This window comes from Bombina bombina, chromosome 1 (assembly GCF_027579735.1).
Source record: "Bombina bombina isolate aBomBom1 chromosome 1, aBomBom1.pri, whole genome shotgun sequence".
Lineage (NCBI taxonomy): Eukaryota > Metazoa > Chordata > Amphibia > Anura > Bombinatoridae > Bombina > Bombina bombina.
Genome location: NC_069499.1, coordinates 49,080,588 through 49,095,102, shown reverse-complemented (window position 1 = coordinate 49,095,102; position 14,515 = coordinate 49,080,588). Strand labels below are relative to the sequence as shown.

Sequence of the window (14,515 nt, the reverse complement as noted above, 5' to 3'; positions counted from 1 at the left end):
AGTCGACTTGTGTGTTTTTTTATTTTTTATTTAAAATATAATGGCGTTACTACCCGTTCCCCAACTTTGCACAACCAACATTGTTATATTGTGCTATATAGATAACATTTTGCTCACTCCCGTAATCATGCTGGAGCCAGCACTAATGGCTAAAATGCAAGTTTGTAAATAGCACTGAGATAAGGGGGCAGTCTGCAGAGGCTTAGATACAAGGTAATCACAGAGGTAAAAGTACATTAATATAACCGTGTTGGTTATGCAAAACTGGGGAATGGGTATTAAAGGGATTATCTATCTTTTTAAACAAACATTTTCAAGTAGACTGTCCCTTTTTTTAAAAATACACATTTTGAAGAGATAACAGGTGGTTGGTGCTCCATACTCTGGAGCTGTGCAAATATTAACTAAAAAATGTTTTATTTTTTGTATTTAACCTTGAAATAAGTTGTCAAATGCACCATTATCCATATTTATTTGTAATTAATCAACACAGGGGGGACTGTTAATTTGTAATTGGTACAGCATGATTCAGTTAAAGGGATAGTCTAGTCAAAATTAAACTTTAATGATTCAGAGCATGCAATTTTAAGCAACTTTCTAATTTATTCCTATTTTCTTCGTTCTCTTGGTATCTTTATTTGAAAGTAAGCTTAGGTGCCGACCCATTTTTGGTTCAGCACCTGGGTAGCGCTTGCTGATTGGTGGCTTCATTTAGACATAAATCAGAAAATGCTACCCAGGTTCCTGAACCAGAAATGGGTCAGCTCTTAAGCTTTCATTCTTGCTTTTCCAAATAAAGATACCAAGAAAACTAAGAAAATGTATAATAGGAATGCATTGGAAAGTTGCTTAAAATTGCCTGCTCTATCTGAATCACGAAAGTTTAATTTTGACTAGACTATCCCTTTAAGTGTTTCCTAGGCTTTAGGAAATTATACGTGCTTTATTATTTTAATTTTTTTTAATCATGTTCTCTCATTATAGGGCTTGTGGAATGCATTTAAAGCCATATCATAAATTGCAGAAGAAAGATTCATCTTTAGAAATAAGATCTAATAGAGGCATGCATCTGAACAATCAAAGCTGCTCTAAGGAAGAGAAATGTAACAATACTACAAAGAATTGTTTGCCCTCTAGTGATAATCCATCTCGTCAGCCACTTGGAACTATTTCACCAAATACTATGTGCAATACAGTGGGAATAAACCCTGGAAACAGTTATGAGGTTAGAGCTAAGAATGTTCAACCTGCAACAATTCACCAGGGTGAAGAGGGGGAGAGCTCATTGGATATCTGTGCAATTATAAAACCCGGAAATACAAAGGAGAAGGTTGCCTTTTTTGCCGCACATCATTGCAGCAACATTAGAAACAATACAATGAAATTAAAAAACACTGGGGATATGAGTGGAAGAGCTGCTAAGAGACGAAAAAAATCTGTGGATCTTAAGAGAGTGAAGAATCAACTGGAAAAAAAGCAGGAAGTTCAGAAAAAGTGCTTCCTGTCAGAACCTTTTACAAATGGAGTTGAAAATTGCTCTGTTAACTTTATTTCAGATAGTGATGGCATGCTTCCAGGGAGACCGCTTTCTGTCATAGAGATGGTAGCCTTTCTAGAACAGAGAGCAAGTGATTTACTTTCTGATTGTCCTAAAACTTTCACCAATCCTACTTCTTCAAAACATAATGGAACTTCCAGATGTGTCTTTCCTTTACCTATGTCCTTGATGGGACTTGGCGCTTGTGAAGTACAATCTGATAATGGTGTTTCTGAGAAGGGTGAGCAAATGAGTGAATCTGTGTGCGTCTTAGAAATGGTTGCTAAACTTGAATCTGAATGCTTGAGGCGCCAGAATGAACGGGATTCCGGGGGACTTTCAAGGAGCAACAGCTTTCGAAGGAATGTTGGAAGGATGTTGTTAGCAACTGGCTCACAACCCAATACTAATAGCCCTCCAAAAGTTCCTTCTTCAGATCAGGATGTAGAGGAAAGTATAGCAGCTTCTGCCATGGAAGAGCATAACCCTCAAAACAAAGAAGACTCTCTCACTGTTAATTCATGGGAAAAGCATGCACAATATATGCCTCAAGCAACAGAGTCCTCTCCACCTGTTGAGGATTTCTATGTAGCAAATGTAGACTTAGAGCTTGTAAGAGAAACTTATCTAAAGATTAGAAGTAGGTGTGATATTGCGATAACTGTGGATCCTTGTAAATTTTCTTTTTCTCTTTGCATAAAAGCTGTAGAACATGCCACAGATTCTGAGAGTCAGAACACAAATGATTGCACAGCTGAGGAACATGCGGAATGTTTGGATAAAAGTTCTGACTCAACTATTCAAGCAGATGATGTGCTCATGCAAACATTTCCAGATTATGGAGTAAGTCATACACATGATAAACCTTTATCTCGAATAGGTGATCCATGCCCAGGAACATTGTTTTTCCAACATGATCAAAATAATCAGAATCATGCACATATAGTAATTAATTCTGAAGTAAAGTCACAAACAGAGATCCAAAAAACAAACACCTTTGACAATACTCTGTGTATACAGAATAGCTCACTGATTGCGCAATATGCTGTTTCTGTTTCCTCGCTAGGAAGTGTATCTCAGGTACTTGACACTTGTTCTGTAAAGAGACAGGTGTCTCATGACTTTTTAGAGACTCGATTTAAAATCCAGCAACTACTAGAGCCTCAGCAATACATGGCATTCTTGCCACATCATATTTTAGTGAAGATATTTCGATTTCTTCCAACTAGATCCTTAGCAGCTCTAAAATGTACTTCATGTTATTTCAAATTTATTATCGAGTATTATGACATTCGACCGGCTGATTCACTTTGGGTTCGGGATCCACGCTACAAAGATGATCCTTGTAAGCAGTGCAAAAAAAAGTATGCAAAAGGAGATGTGTCTTTGTGCTGGTGGCACCCGAAACCCTACTGCCAAGCTTTACCATATGGGCCAGGTTATTGGATGTGCTGCCACATGTCCCATAAAGAAAGCCCTGGATGTAAAGTTGGGCTTCATGACAATCGTTGGGTGCCTGCTTGTCACAGCTTCAACAGACCCATTTGCAAGAAATCTAAAGAATCTGAATCGGAAGAGGACTAAATTGTATTGGTCTTGTACAGGAGGAATTTCATGCCCTGTGTCGTTTACATTGTACATAATCATGTTTTTTTTTCACAGGGCTACGAAACTGCACATACTTTAACACAAGAGCCTTTACTTTTCACGTCAACTGGAGAAGTAGCCCTTCTGTGTAAATACCTTCTAACATATGTACATATAAAATCTGATACAGCATAATCTCTACAATGCAGCTATAGTAGTGTTGTGGCTATAGGTATGTGTGTACGTGTGAGTAACTGTATTTTTTTAAGTGTCTTGTCCAATCTGTATATCCTGTATATTATGTTTCTAAAAAGGAAACTCTAAACATATAGGGCTTGAAGCATTAAAAAAAGATTTATTATTGGTTTAACTGGATAACAATAAAATGAGACATGCACAAGTGTCTGAAATACTGTGACAAGTGAATAAGTGAGGTGATTTATTGTATAGTGACAGAGTATATGGAGGAAATTGTCTGACTTTACTTCAATAAAAATGTGCATCCTAAATCTTGCTACCTTCTCTCGTTTTATAGGTGTAATTATTTGAAATTTGCATTACGTAATGCACTTTTTATTGTAGTATTTGTAAAATGCAGTTTTTTCTTCTTGTTTGTTTTATATATACTTTGTCATTTGTTTGCTTTTAGGGTAATGTTAGCTTTACACGTGGGTTTGGATATCTGACCTTTTATATGTATGATTTTTCTTTCTTTTCTTTTTTTCTTTTCTCATTCCACAGAATTAAACACCCAGGAATTCTACTTGTCACGTTTGTAGACAACAGTTAAACCTTAAACACAACACTTTACTGTGTGAGATGATATACATTTTTTTTACATTTCCATTGCTTTTTAATCATGTGAATTGTTAAGATGTACCATGTACATATAATAAAATGGTATTAACGTGATCTTGTTAACCACCACTAAATGCAAACCTGGCTGGATCATTTCCAGGCTCTAAATAATGCCGATGTACAGGCTGTGAGATTTATTTTACAATTTTTATAGCTTTTTGTCCTATTTTAGTCATCTGAAATTGAAACCTTAGCAGGAGATAAAGGTGACTCACATCTCGCCCAAAATGATATATTTAACTGGCTGTGTAGTCTGTAATTTTATTTGAAACTATTAAACACTTTAAGGACACTTGTGGCATGAGGGTTTGCATCTTCTTGCATACATTCAGCTTCATCCATATCAAAAAGTGGAGCTTACAAAACCCTTTAAACTATTGTAATTTATTGCTGAACACATATCCAAAAGTGTATTGACCATTTTGGTTGTATTGGTCATTGTGAAGCTTTTGTGCTGCTTACATCTGATCTCAGTACAATTTAAAGAGCACTTCAGAGTTTAAACAGACATGTTTTTTGTGTTGATGAGCTGCCAGAACATGTAAATTCTATCTTCTATGTTATTTATTTTAAAAAAAGAAGAAAAAAAAGCAATTCCTGGAATCAACTCATTTAGTATTTGTGGATATATTTGGTGTATATGTGCCTTGTTAGCTATAATCTTAGGTGAGCGTTTATTATTTCCAATCATGAACAAAATGACAGCACCTATTATTTTTATGGAATTTTATTTTTATAATGTATTAAAACATATGCTTTATTCACTTACTTTGCTCTCCTAGGAACTGTATTGTGGAGTCCCTAGTGTGTGTTTGTGGTGTGTTTTTGAGGGGGGGCTTCTTGGTCATTATTTTTAAAAATGATACATACCTTACCTTGTGCACTACTCACTCTTATGAAATCAGACATATGACAGGTGCAATAATGCAAGCCTCACTGTTTTATTTATATATATATATACACCTTGCTTTAAAAGTAAAAAAGAAAAATGTATATATTTAATTCCTACCTTTCACAAACTGTCACCTACATTTTAAAGGTGAGCATTGTATCATGAGATCACAGAATTTCAAAGTTATTAAATAACAAAACGAGCACTTCTAATTATTTCATATTTGTTTGATTTATGTCTGATTAGAAATTGGTCCATGTCACCTGCTTTTTAGGGAGAAATCCCATCACATTTTTCACTGTTCAATCCTGTTGATGGTACAGGACACTTCTACACACTAGCTACAAGCAGACCTGAAAATATACATCTTACTAAATACGTCATGCACCTCCCTCTAACTATTGGTGCTGCCATTTTGAAACCTGAGCTTTACTGCAGGTATCTGATGTAGAATTGTTGTACATACACAAACACCTCAGCACTGGAATGCAATATGGAACATGACAGCGTTCTCGACTCTAGGGAGGTGGAGGATAACTTCAGTACTATGATTATACAATGTATTTGAAGTTTAATGTCCATTTAAGGTTAAAGAGCTGCAATGATGGAAATACATTAAATAATTACTATTTCAGTGTCCGTGTAAACATAATGTTGTTCTTGTGTGATTCTTGAAACCCTTGTATTGTATTTATAGAGTCTATAATTAAAAGCCTATATTTGGGAATCTTAATATAAATAACAATACAATTTAATGTTCCCATTTTTAATTTATATAATATGTATTTTATCACTTCCGATTTTATGTTTTTAGTAGTTTTAAAGTAGTTTAGAAATCTTCACTTTAACCTATTATGATGGAAAGCTACTTTCTAATTTTTTTTTAACCATGTAAATTTGTAATTCAAACACAATATATATCTAGTCCGAATTAATTTAATAAAGTGTGGATTAAAGTTCTAACTCCCTGGAGGATTGCTGTAGGGTTGGTAGACTATTCCTATGTCTCTCTATAGGGTGTGTAGACAAGATTAACTCTATGCTCTATGTGTAAGTTTCAGTGTACTACATAAAGCTGTGTTGAATAACTGCTACCCTCTAAGGGCTAGGAATGGAGTAGTGCACTTACCCTTTAAGAACCTGCCCAGCAAGTTTACCAGTCTGCATGAAACAGTCTACAGTTTGCCTATGTTGGTTTTATTGAAATGTGAAATGCTTTTATATAACATCATATAGTATTTGTAGTCTTGAAAAAGCAGAATTGTGCCAAAAAAATTGAAAAAGAGAGGCTGTTATTTAAACAACTGTCTAAAGATACATTAATAAATGTAATTTTGTTTTTAAGTACTGTTTACAATTACTACACATTTTAATTACATTTGTTTCAAGAAACTAGTTATTTCTAGAGTTGTAAAATAAACAAATGGAGGATGTAATTTTAGCACTAGCAACCCTAGGGACCGTAAAGCCAAACTGAAATGTTCTTGCTTCAGATAGAAGTAAATTGCACACCCTCTATTATAAAATTTGCTTTGTGTTCTTGGTATACTTTGAAGAGTAAACTCAGACTAGTAGGAGCGTGCACGTGTCTTTAGCGCTCTATAGCACCAGTATTTGCAACCAAGTATAACATTGCTATAAACATTGTTGCAAACACTGCTGCCAGATGGCTAAAGACACATGCATGCTCCTGAGCTCACCTAGGATTACACTTTAACAAAGGATACCAAGACAACTAAGCAACATTGATAAGAGGTAAATTGGAAAGTTGTTAAAAATGTCATGTTCTGTCCAGTCCATTAAAGGGAGAGTCTAGTCAAATTTAAACTTTCATAATTCAGATAGGGCATGCCATTTTAAAAAACTTTCTAATTTAATTATCACATTTTTGTTCTCTTGTTGTTCTTTGTTGAAAGCTAAACCTAGGTAGGCTTATCTTCTACATTCTAAGCCCTTGAAGGCCGCCTCTTACCTCAGCTAATTTTGACAGTTTTTCATAGCTAGACAGTGCTAGTTCATGTGTCATATAGATAACATTGTGCTCACTCCTGAGTAGTTGAGTCAGCACTGATTGACTAAAATGCAAGTCTGTCAAAAGCAGTGAAATAAGGGGCAGTCTGCAGAGTCTTAGATAATATAACCGTGTTGGTTATGCAAACCTGGGGAATGGGTAATAAAGGGATTATCTATATTTTTAAACAATAAAAATTCTGGAGTAAACTGTCCCTTTAAGATTTAATCTCATCTTTACTATTAAAGTACCACCCATTTCTTAACTACAATCGCTTTCAACTCCAGACGGTTTTTGTTTTTCTTCATAGTAAACTTAGTCGCTAGTTTGCTCTTGAATATGAAGTTAATTGAAAGGCATATATGTACACGGAGTATATGTGCCAGGTGGTGCCTGACAAGGCTCTGAGATTGGTACCAGTACTCACCCCTAACAGGCCAGATTTTGAGGCTATCTGAACTAGAGCACATGGGAAATAATCAGCTCATGGTTATTTTACCTTCTGTCATCCAAGGTAATCCTGAAAACTTGGCCTGCTAGGGAGGCCTGAGGACAGGTTTGAAAACCAGTGAGCTAGAGTGACAGGCAAAAATCCTCTCAAGGGGTCACTTATCTCCCTATGTTGCAGATGATTACCCCACTGTCTACAAGGGACTTTGTAATGGATGTGAGGGGCTAATACCATGAATGCCCCTGATCTGCACCACAAATGCACGCAGTGCCCATCTTGTTGCTAAAACAACCTTTCTTTTACAAGACATGACGAGTCCACGGATTTCATTCTTACTTGTGGGATTTAACCTCCTAGCAGGAAGTGGCAAAGAGCACCCCAGCAGAGCTGTATATATATAGCTCCTCCCTTCCCCTCCCCCTCCAGTCATTCTCTTTGCCTGTGTTGGATAGGAAGAGGTAAAGTGAGGTGTTAGTTTAGATTTTTCAATCAAGAAGTATTTTATTTTAAAATGGTGCCAGAGTACTATTTTTCTCAGGGAGAAAGTCTATTACTTCCCAGGAGGAGTGGAGACATCTTATTTTTGCCATGATGTTGATGATCTTAGCAAGCTTTATCTAAAATCCATGATGGTTCCCACAGCACAGCTGAAGGTAGTGTCAGAAAACTCTTCAGTGTGGAGAACGGTGTCTTGCTACAAGCAGCATTGAGGTATGTTCAGTCTTTTGTTTCTGGGGAGACTTGAAGCATCAGAACAGGCTGACATTATTCCCTATGTGGGGAGGGGTAAGCAGTTTACACTATATGTAAGGAAATGGTGTACCTGGAATCCCTTTATTTTAATTGCCAAAGTATGTAAAATATATCTTTGAGGCTTATTTAAGAAGGGCTAGACGCTGGGAGCTGCAGTTAAGGGCGGTCATTGTTATTTTTTATCACTGGCCTAAGGGAGTGCAGTGTTTTTTACAATATTTTCACATATCTGTGGTTACAAGAGGGGCACATGGCTTATTTTCTTATTAGATTGACATGTTTGCTTTATTTCTTTGCGATGCAAAGAGAAATAAGAAGCGCCACACTTGCAACCCTATGTGCGGTTTAAAAGAATAATCTCACAATTACTCTAAAATTATGTACAAAAAAGAAGGAATTAAACAGAGCTTAGTCTGTATCTAAATACAGATTAGCTAGGGGTGTACATCAATTGGTTTGTCAATATATGTGCAAGAAGTGAGAGTCAGATTATCAACAAAAACAATTTATTTTTTAAAAACCTATAGTAAACAAATCCACAATAGAAAACTAATACCGTATTGCAATAGTATTAAAAATTAAAACTGTAGAAACAGGACGTCTCCTCCTATAAGATATATATGTTAATACCACTTTTGGAATATTGGCCCTGATTAGGCAATGCGCATATCAGATACAGTTCATCTGTGACAAGTCCAAATTGTATCAATCCACCTTAAATGTTGTAACTTCCAATTTGTATAAAATTGGATCAGTCCACCTTAATTTCGGTATAGTGTTGCAAATCTAAGTAAAACTTGCAAACTACTTCATAAACAATGTCCCTTTAAGACTTATATAGACAATTGTAAAAGAGCTTGTAAAATCTGTTTTCAGGTAGCATGCAGACTTTCACAGACTTTTACATTTGCAGGATGTATGGTGGGTTTAACTCTGAAGGCCGTTTAACAATAAAAGTTCAATACGGTATTGATACAGATAGTGGGTATACTTTACCGGTCCCCTTGTCGTTCGGATTATGGCGCTGATTGTACAGTGTATCTGCGGTCTCGCCTTGGACCAGTCAGCCTCCAATCTCACCTCTGACCTCTTGGGTTTGTTGGTATCCCGGTTGCTCTTATCGTGAGTCTTTACCGCTTTGGTCTCTCCAGGTGTTAGATATTTTCTGGGGCTAACGGTTTCTTCTCCACTTCCACTTTGAATATGTACCACTGTGAGCGGTGAAATCCTGTCCGTGATCTTTGTTAGAAACTCTGCGCAGAGTATCGATGCTAGCTCACAAAAAACAGATGGGAATGCTTTCAGAGTTATAGTATTCTCTCTTTAACCCTTGAATAAACGTCAACGCGTTTCACCTGAGTGTAGGCTTTGTCAAGACTGCGGGTCTTAGACAGGCTAGAACTACGTTCACGGTGGGCGGGGCCTATTTTTGAGTGCAGCCTAAGCTATTTTGGCTTCCGAAGGGCCTGAAAAGCTTCCCAGGCAGCAGCAGTGTATTCCGGGGGCAGGTAGGCGCCACGTGGTGCAGGGGCCTGGATTAATATAATAAATAAATATCTGTTATATCAATGTTATAATCTTTATTACACATCTCAGCAAGTGGATGCAATACTTAGAGTATTTTGGGCACATTAAAATGTTTTATTGCCATAAAGGCTGTTTTGAAGAGAACAGGAAAATTGTTGCGCTTTTATTATTTAAAGGCGCAGTACACTTTTTATGTAACTTTTTTGTGTATGTTTTTTTGCCTTAAAAGGTCAAGAAATAAAGCTAAGAACGACTATTATTGCTAGTCTGTTTAACATGTCTAAACCTGAGGAAATCACTTGTTCTATGTGTTTAGATGCCATTGTGGAACCCCCACTTACTTTTTGTCCATGTACTGAAAGGGCCTTACAATGTACAACTCAAATTTTATTTTAGGCTAAGGATGATTCTCAGTCTGAGGAGAATCGGGGTTTGCTACCAAATTCTCCCCAAGCGTCACAACCTTTAACGCCCACACAAGCGACGCCGGGTTCTTCAACCGCGTCTAATTCATTTACTCTGCAGGATATGGCTGCAGTTATGTCAATTACCCTTACAGAGGTATTATCTAAGTTGCCAGTGTTACAGGGCAAACGTAGCAGGACAGCAGTCAATGTGAATACTGAGTCCTCTGATGCTTTGTTGGCTATTTCCGTTGTACCCTCACAGGGATCTGATTTGGGGGTCAGGGAACTTCTGTCTGAGGGGGAACTTTACGATTTGGGAAGTGTGTTGCCTCAGACGGACTCGGACGTCATGTCCTTTAGATTTAAGCTTGAACACCTCCGTCTGTTACTTCGGGAGGTTTTAGCGACTCTGGGTGACTGTGACTCTATTGTGGTGCCACCAGAGAAATTGTGTAAGATGGACAAATACTTAGAGGTACCTGCTTACACTGATGTTTTTCCGGTTCCTAAGAGAATTTTGGAGATTAAGAGGGAATGGGACAGACCGGGTATCCCGTTCTCACCTTCTCTTAATTTTAAGAAAATGTATCTCATATCTGACACTGTTCGGTACTCTTGGCAAACAGTCCCTAAGGTGGAGGGAGGTAATTCTACCCTGGCTAAGCGTACAACTGTTCCTATTGAGGACACTTGTGCTTTCAAAGACCCTATGGATAAGAAATTGGAGGGTCTTCTAAAGAAACTATTCATCAGGGTTTCCTTTTACAACCGACGGCCTGCATTGTACCAGTTACCACTGCGGCGGCCTTCTGGTTTGATGCATTAGAAGAATCTCTTAAGACTGAGACTCCCTTAGAGGATATTTTTGATCTAATTAAGGCTCTTAAGCTGGCTAATTCCTTTATTACAGATGCCTCCTTTCAGATTGCCGGATTTGCCATTTTAGAGCGTTATGGTTAAAATCTTGGTCTGGGGGCAGACTTTCTCTATTTTTCCAGGCTTGGGTAAGAGATGTTCATGGCCCCTTGGCACTGGAAATCGTGGCCCACGGGTATCAACTAGAATTCAAAAATTCTCTCCCAAGGGGGAGGTGGTTTCTTTCACGATTGTCTGTAGACCAGATAAAAAGAGAGGCATTCTTACGTTGTGTAAAATACCTCTCTACTATGGGAGTAATTCGTCCCGTTCCAATACTGGAATAGTTGCAGGGGTTTTACTCAAATCTTTTCGTGGTCCCCAAAAAAGAGGGCACATTTCGACTTATTTTAGATCTAAAAAGTCTAAACAAGTTTCTCAGAGTCCCGTCCTTCAAGATGGAGACTATTCGAACAATCTGCCATTGATCCAGGAGGGTCAATATATGACTACCGTGGACTTGAAGGATGCATACCTTCATATTCCTATCCACAAGGATCATCATCAGTTCCTAAGGTTTGCCTTTCTGGACAAACATTTTCAGTTTGTGTCTCTTCCCTTCGGGTTGGCCACAGGACCCAGGATCTTCACGAAGGTTCTAGGGTCACTTCTGGCGGTTCTCAAGCCACGGGGAATTGCAGTGGCGCCTTATCTGGATGATATTCTAATCCAGGCATCATCTTACCATCTGTCAAAGTCTCATACAGTCATGGTTCTGTCCTTTCTGAGGACTCACGGGTGGAAGGTGGATCTAGAAAATAGTTAATTAACTCCACAGACAAGGGTTCCCTTCTTGGGAACTCCATATCTATGAAAATTTTCTTGACGGAGGTAAGAAAGATAAATATTCTAAATACATGCCAAGCTCTTCAGTCCAATCCTCAACCATCAGTGACTCAGTGCATGGAGGTAATTGGATTGATGGTGGCAGCAATGGACATCATTCCGTTTGCTCGTTTTTATCTCAGACCACTACAGCTGAGCATGCTCAGGCAGTGGAATGGAGATTATGCAAATTTGTCTCCTCAGATCGATCTGGATCAGGAGACAAGAGACTCTTCTTTGGTGGTTGTTGCAGGATCATCTGTCCCAAGAGACGTGCTTCCGCAGACCCTCATGGGTGATAAGGACAACGGACGCCAGCCTACTAGGTTGGGGTGCAGTCTGGAATTCCCTGAAGGCTCAGGGTGTGTGGACTCAGTCAGTCACTTCTTCCAATCAATTTTCTCGAATTGAGAGCAATATTCAATGCACTTCAGGTGTGGCCTCAGTTGGCTTCAGCCAAATTCATTTGATTTCAGTCGGACATCATCACGTCTGTGGCTTACATCAATCATCAGGAAGGAACAAGGAGTTCCTTAGCGATGACAGAAGTATCCAAGATAATTTGGTGGGCGGAGGCCCACTTTTATCTGTCAGCAATCTACATCCCAGGTGTGGACAACTGGGAAGCAGACTTTTTAAGCAGGCAGACGTTTCATCTGGGGGAGTTGGAACTCCATCCGGAGGTCTTTGCGACTCTGATTCTCAGATGGGGCAGACCGGAGTTGGATCTGATGGCATCTCGTCAGAATGCCAAGCTTCCAAGATACAGATCCAGGTCAAGGGATCCAAAGGCCGAACTGATAGATGCCTTGGTCGTTCAACCTAGCTTATGCGTTTCCACCATTTGCTCTCCTTCCCCGGGTGATTGCTCGGATCAAACAGGAGAGGGCTTCAGTAATTCTAATCGTGCCTGCGTGGCCTCGCAGGACTTGGTATGCCAATCTAGTGGACATGTCCTCTCTGCCGCCGTGGAAGCTTCCATTGAGGCAGGACCTTCTAATTCAGGGACCCTTCCAACACCCAAATCTAGTTTCTCTGCAACTGACTGCTTGGAGATTGAACGCTTGATTTTATTTAAGCGGGGGTTCTCTGATTCGGTCATTGATACTTTGATTCAGGCACGTAAGCCTGTTACTAGAAAGATTTACCATAAGATATGGCGTAAATATCTTTATTGGTGCGAATCCAAGGGCTACTCATGGAGTAGCGTTAGGATTCCCAGGATTTTATCCTTTCTCCAAGAGGGATTGGAGAAGGGGTTATCAGCAAGTTCCTTAAAGGGACAAATTTCTGCTTTGTCGATTTTACTACACGAGCGTTTGGCAGATGTTCCAGACGTTCAGTCTTTTTGTCAGGCTCTGACCAGAATCAAGCCTGTGTTTAGACCAATTTCTCCACCCTGGAGTTTGAATTTAGATCTTAATGTTCTTCAAGGGGTTCCGTTTGAACCCATACATTCCATAGATATTAAGTTGTTATCTTGGAAAGTTTAATTTTTGGTTGCTATTTCTTCTGCTCGTAGAGTTTCTGAGCTTTCTGCGTTACAATGCGACTCGCCTTATCTTATCTTCCATTCTGAAAAGGTGGTTTTACGTACCAAACCTGGTTTCCTTACTAAGGTTGTTTCTAATAAGAATATTAATCAGGAAATTGTTGTTCCTTCATTATGTCCTAATCCTTCTTCAAGTTATGCAACAGACGCTCCTTCTTAGGACGTGGTCCGTGCCCTGAAGTTTTACTTGCAGACGACTAAAGAATTCCGACAATCATCTTCCATATTTGTTGTTTTTTTCTGGAAAGCGTAGGGGCCAGAAAACTACGGCTACCTCTTCTTGGCTGAAGAGTATCATCTGTCTGGCGTATGAGACTGCTGGACAGCAGCCTCCTGAAACAATTACGGCTCATTCCACTATGGCTGTGGCTTCCTCATGGGCAAAACGATGCTTCAGATTTGCAAGGCTGCAACTTGGTCGTCTCTTCACACTTTTTCCAAATTTTACAAATTTGATACTTTTGCTTCTTCTGAAGCTGTTTTTGGGAGAAGGATTCTTCAAGCAGTGGTGCCTTCCGTTTAGGTTCCTGTCTTGTCCCTCCCTTTCAGCCATGTCCTGTAGCTTTGGTATTGTATCCCACAAATAAGGATGAAATCCGTGGACTCGTCATATCTTGTAAAAGAAAAGGAAATTTATGCTTACCTGATAAATTTATTTCTTTTACGATATGACTAGTCCACGGCCCACCCTGTCTTTTCTAAGACAGGTATTTATTTTTTGTTAAACTTCAGTCACCTCTGCACCTTTTGGCTTTTCCTTTCTCTTCCTAACTTCGGTCAAATGACTGGAGGGGGAGGGGAAGGGAGGAGCTATATATACAGCTCTGCTGTGGTGCTCTTTGCCACTTACTGCTAGCAGGAGGTTAAATCCCACAAGTAAGGATGAAATCCGTGGACTCGTCATATCGTAAAAGAAATAAATTTAACAGGTAAGCATAAATTTCCTTTTCTTTCATGTAATTAGCAAGAGTCCATGAGCTAGTGACGTATGGGATATACATTCCTACCAGGAGGGGCAAAGTTTCCCAAACCTCAAAATGCCTATAAATACACCCCTCACCACACCCACAAATCAGTTTTACAAACTTTGCCTCCTATGGAGGTGGTGAAGTAAGTTTGTGCTAGATTCTACGTTGATATGCGCTCCGCAGCAGGTTGGAGCCCGGTTTTCCTCTCAGCGTGCAGTGAATGTCAGAGGGA

The 14,515-nt window shown here is 39.0% G+C and overlaps 1 protein-coding gene across 5 annotated transcripts in view; it reads left to right on the top strand.

Moving 5' to 3' along the window:
- Positions 1 to 6,218, top strand: part of FBXO34 (F-box protein 34) — a 107,685-nt gene extending 101,467 nt beyond the window's left edge. For all 5 annotated transcript variants that reach the window (XM_053697337.1, XM_053697339.1, XM_053697338.1 and 2 more), the window contains one exon: positions 985 to 6,218. In XM_053697337.1, the coding sequence (XP_053553312.1) occupies positions 985 to 3,121 (2,137 nt within the window). In that variant the 3' untranslated portion in view covers positions 3,122 to 6,218. The remainder of the gene's footprint in view (positions 1 to 984) is intronic.
- Positions 6,219 to 14,515: the final 8,297 nt, after the last annotated feature.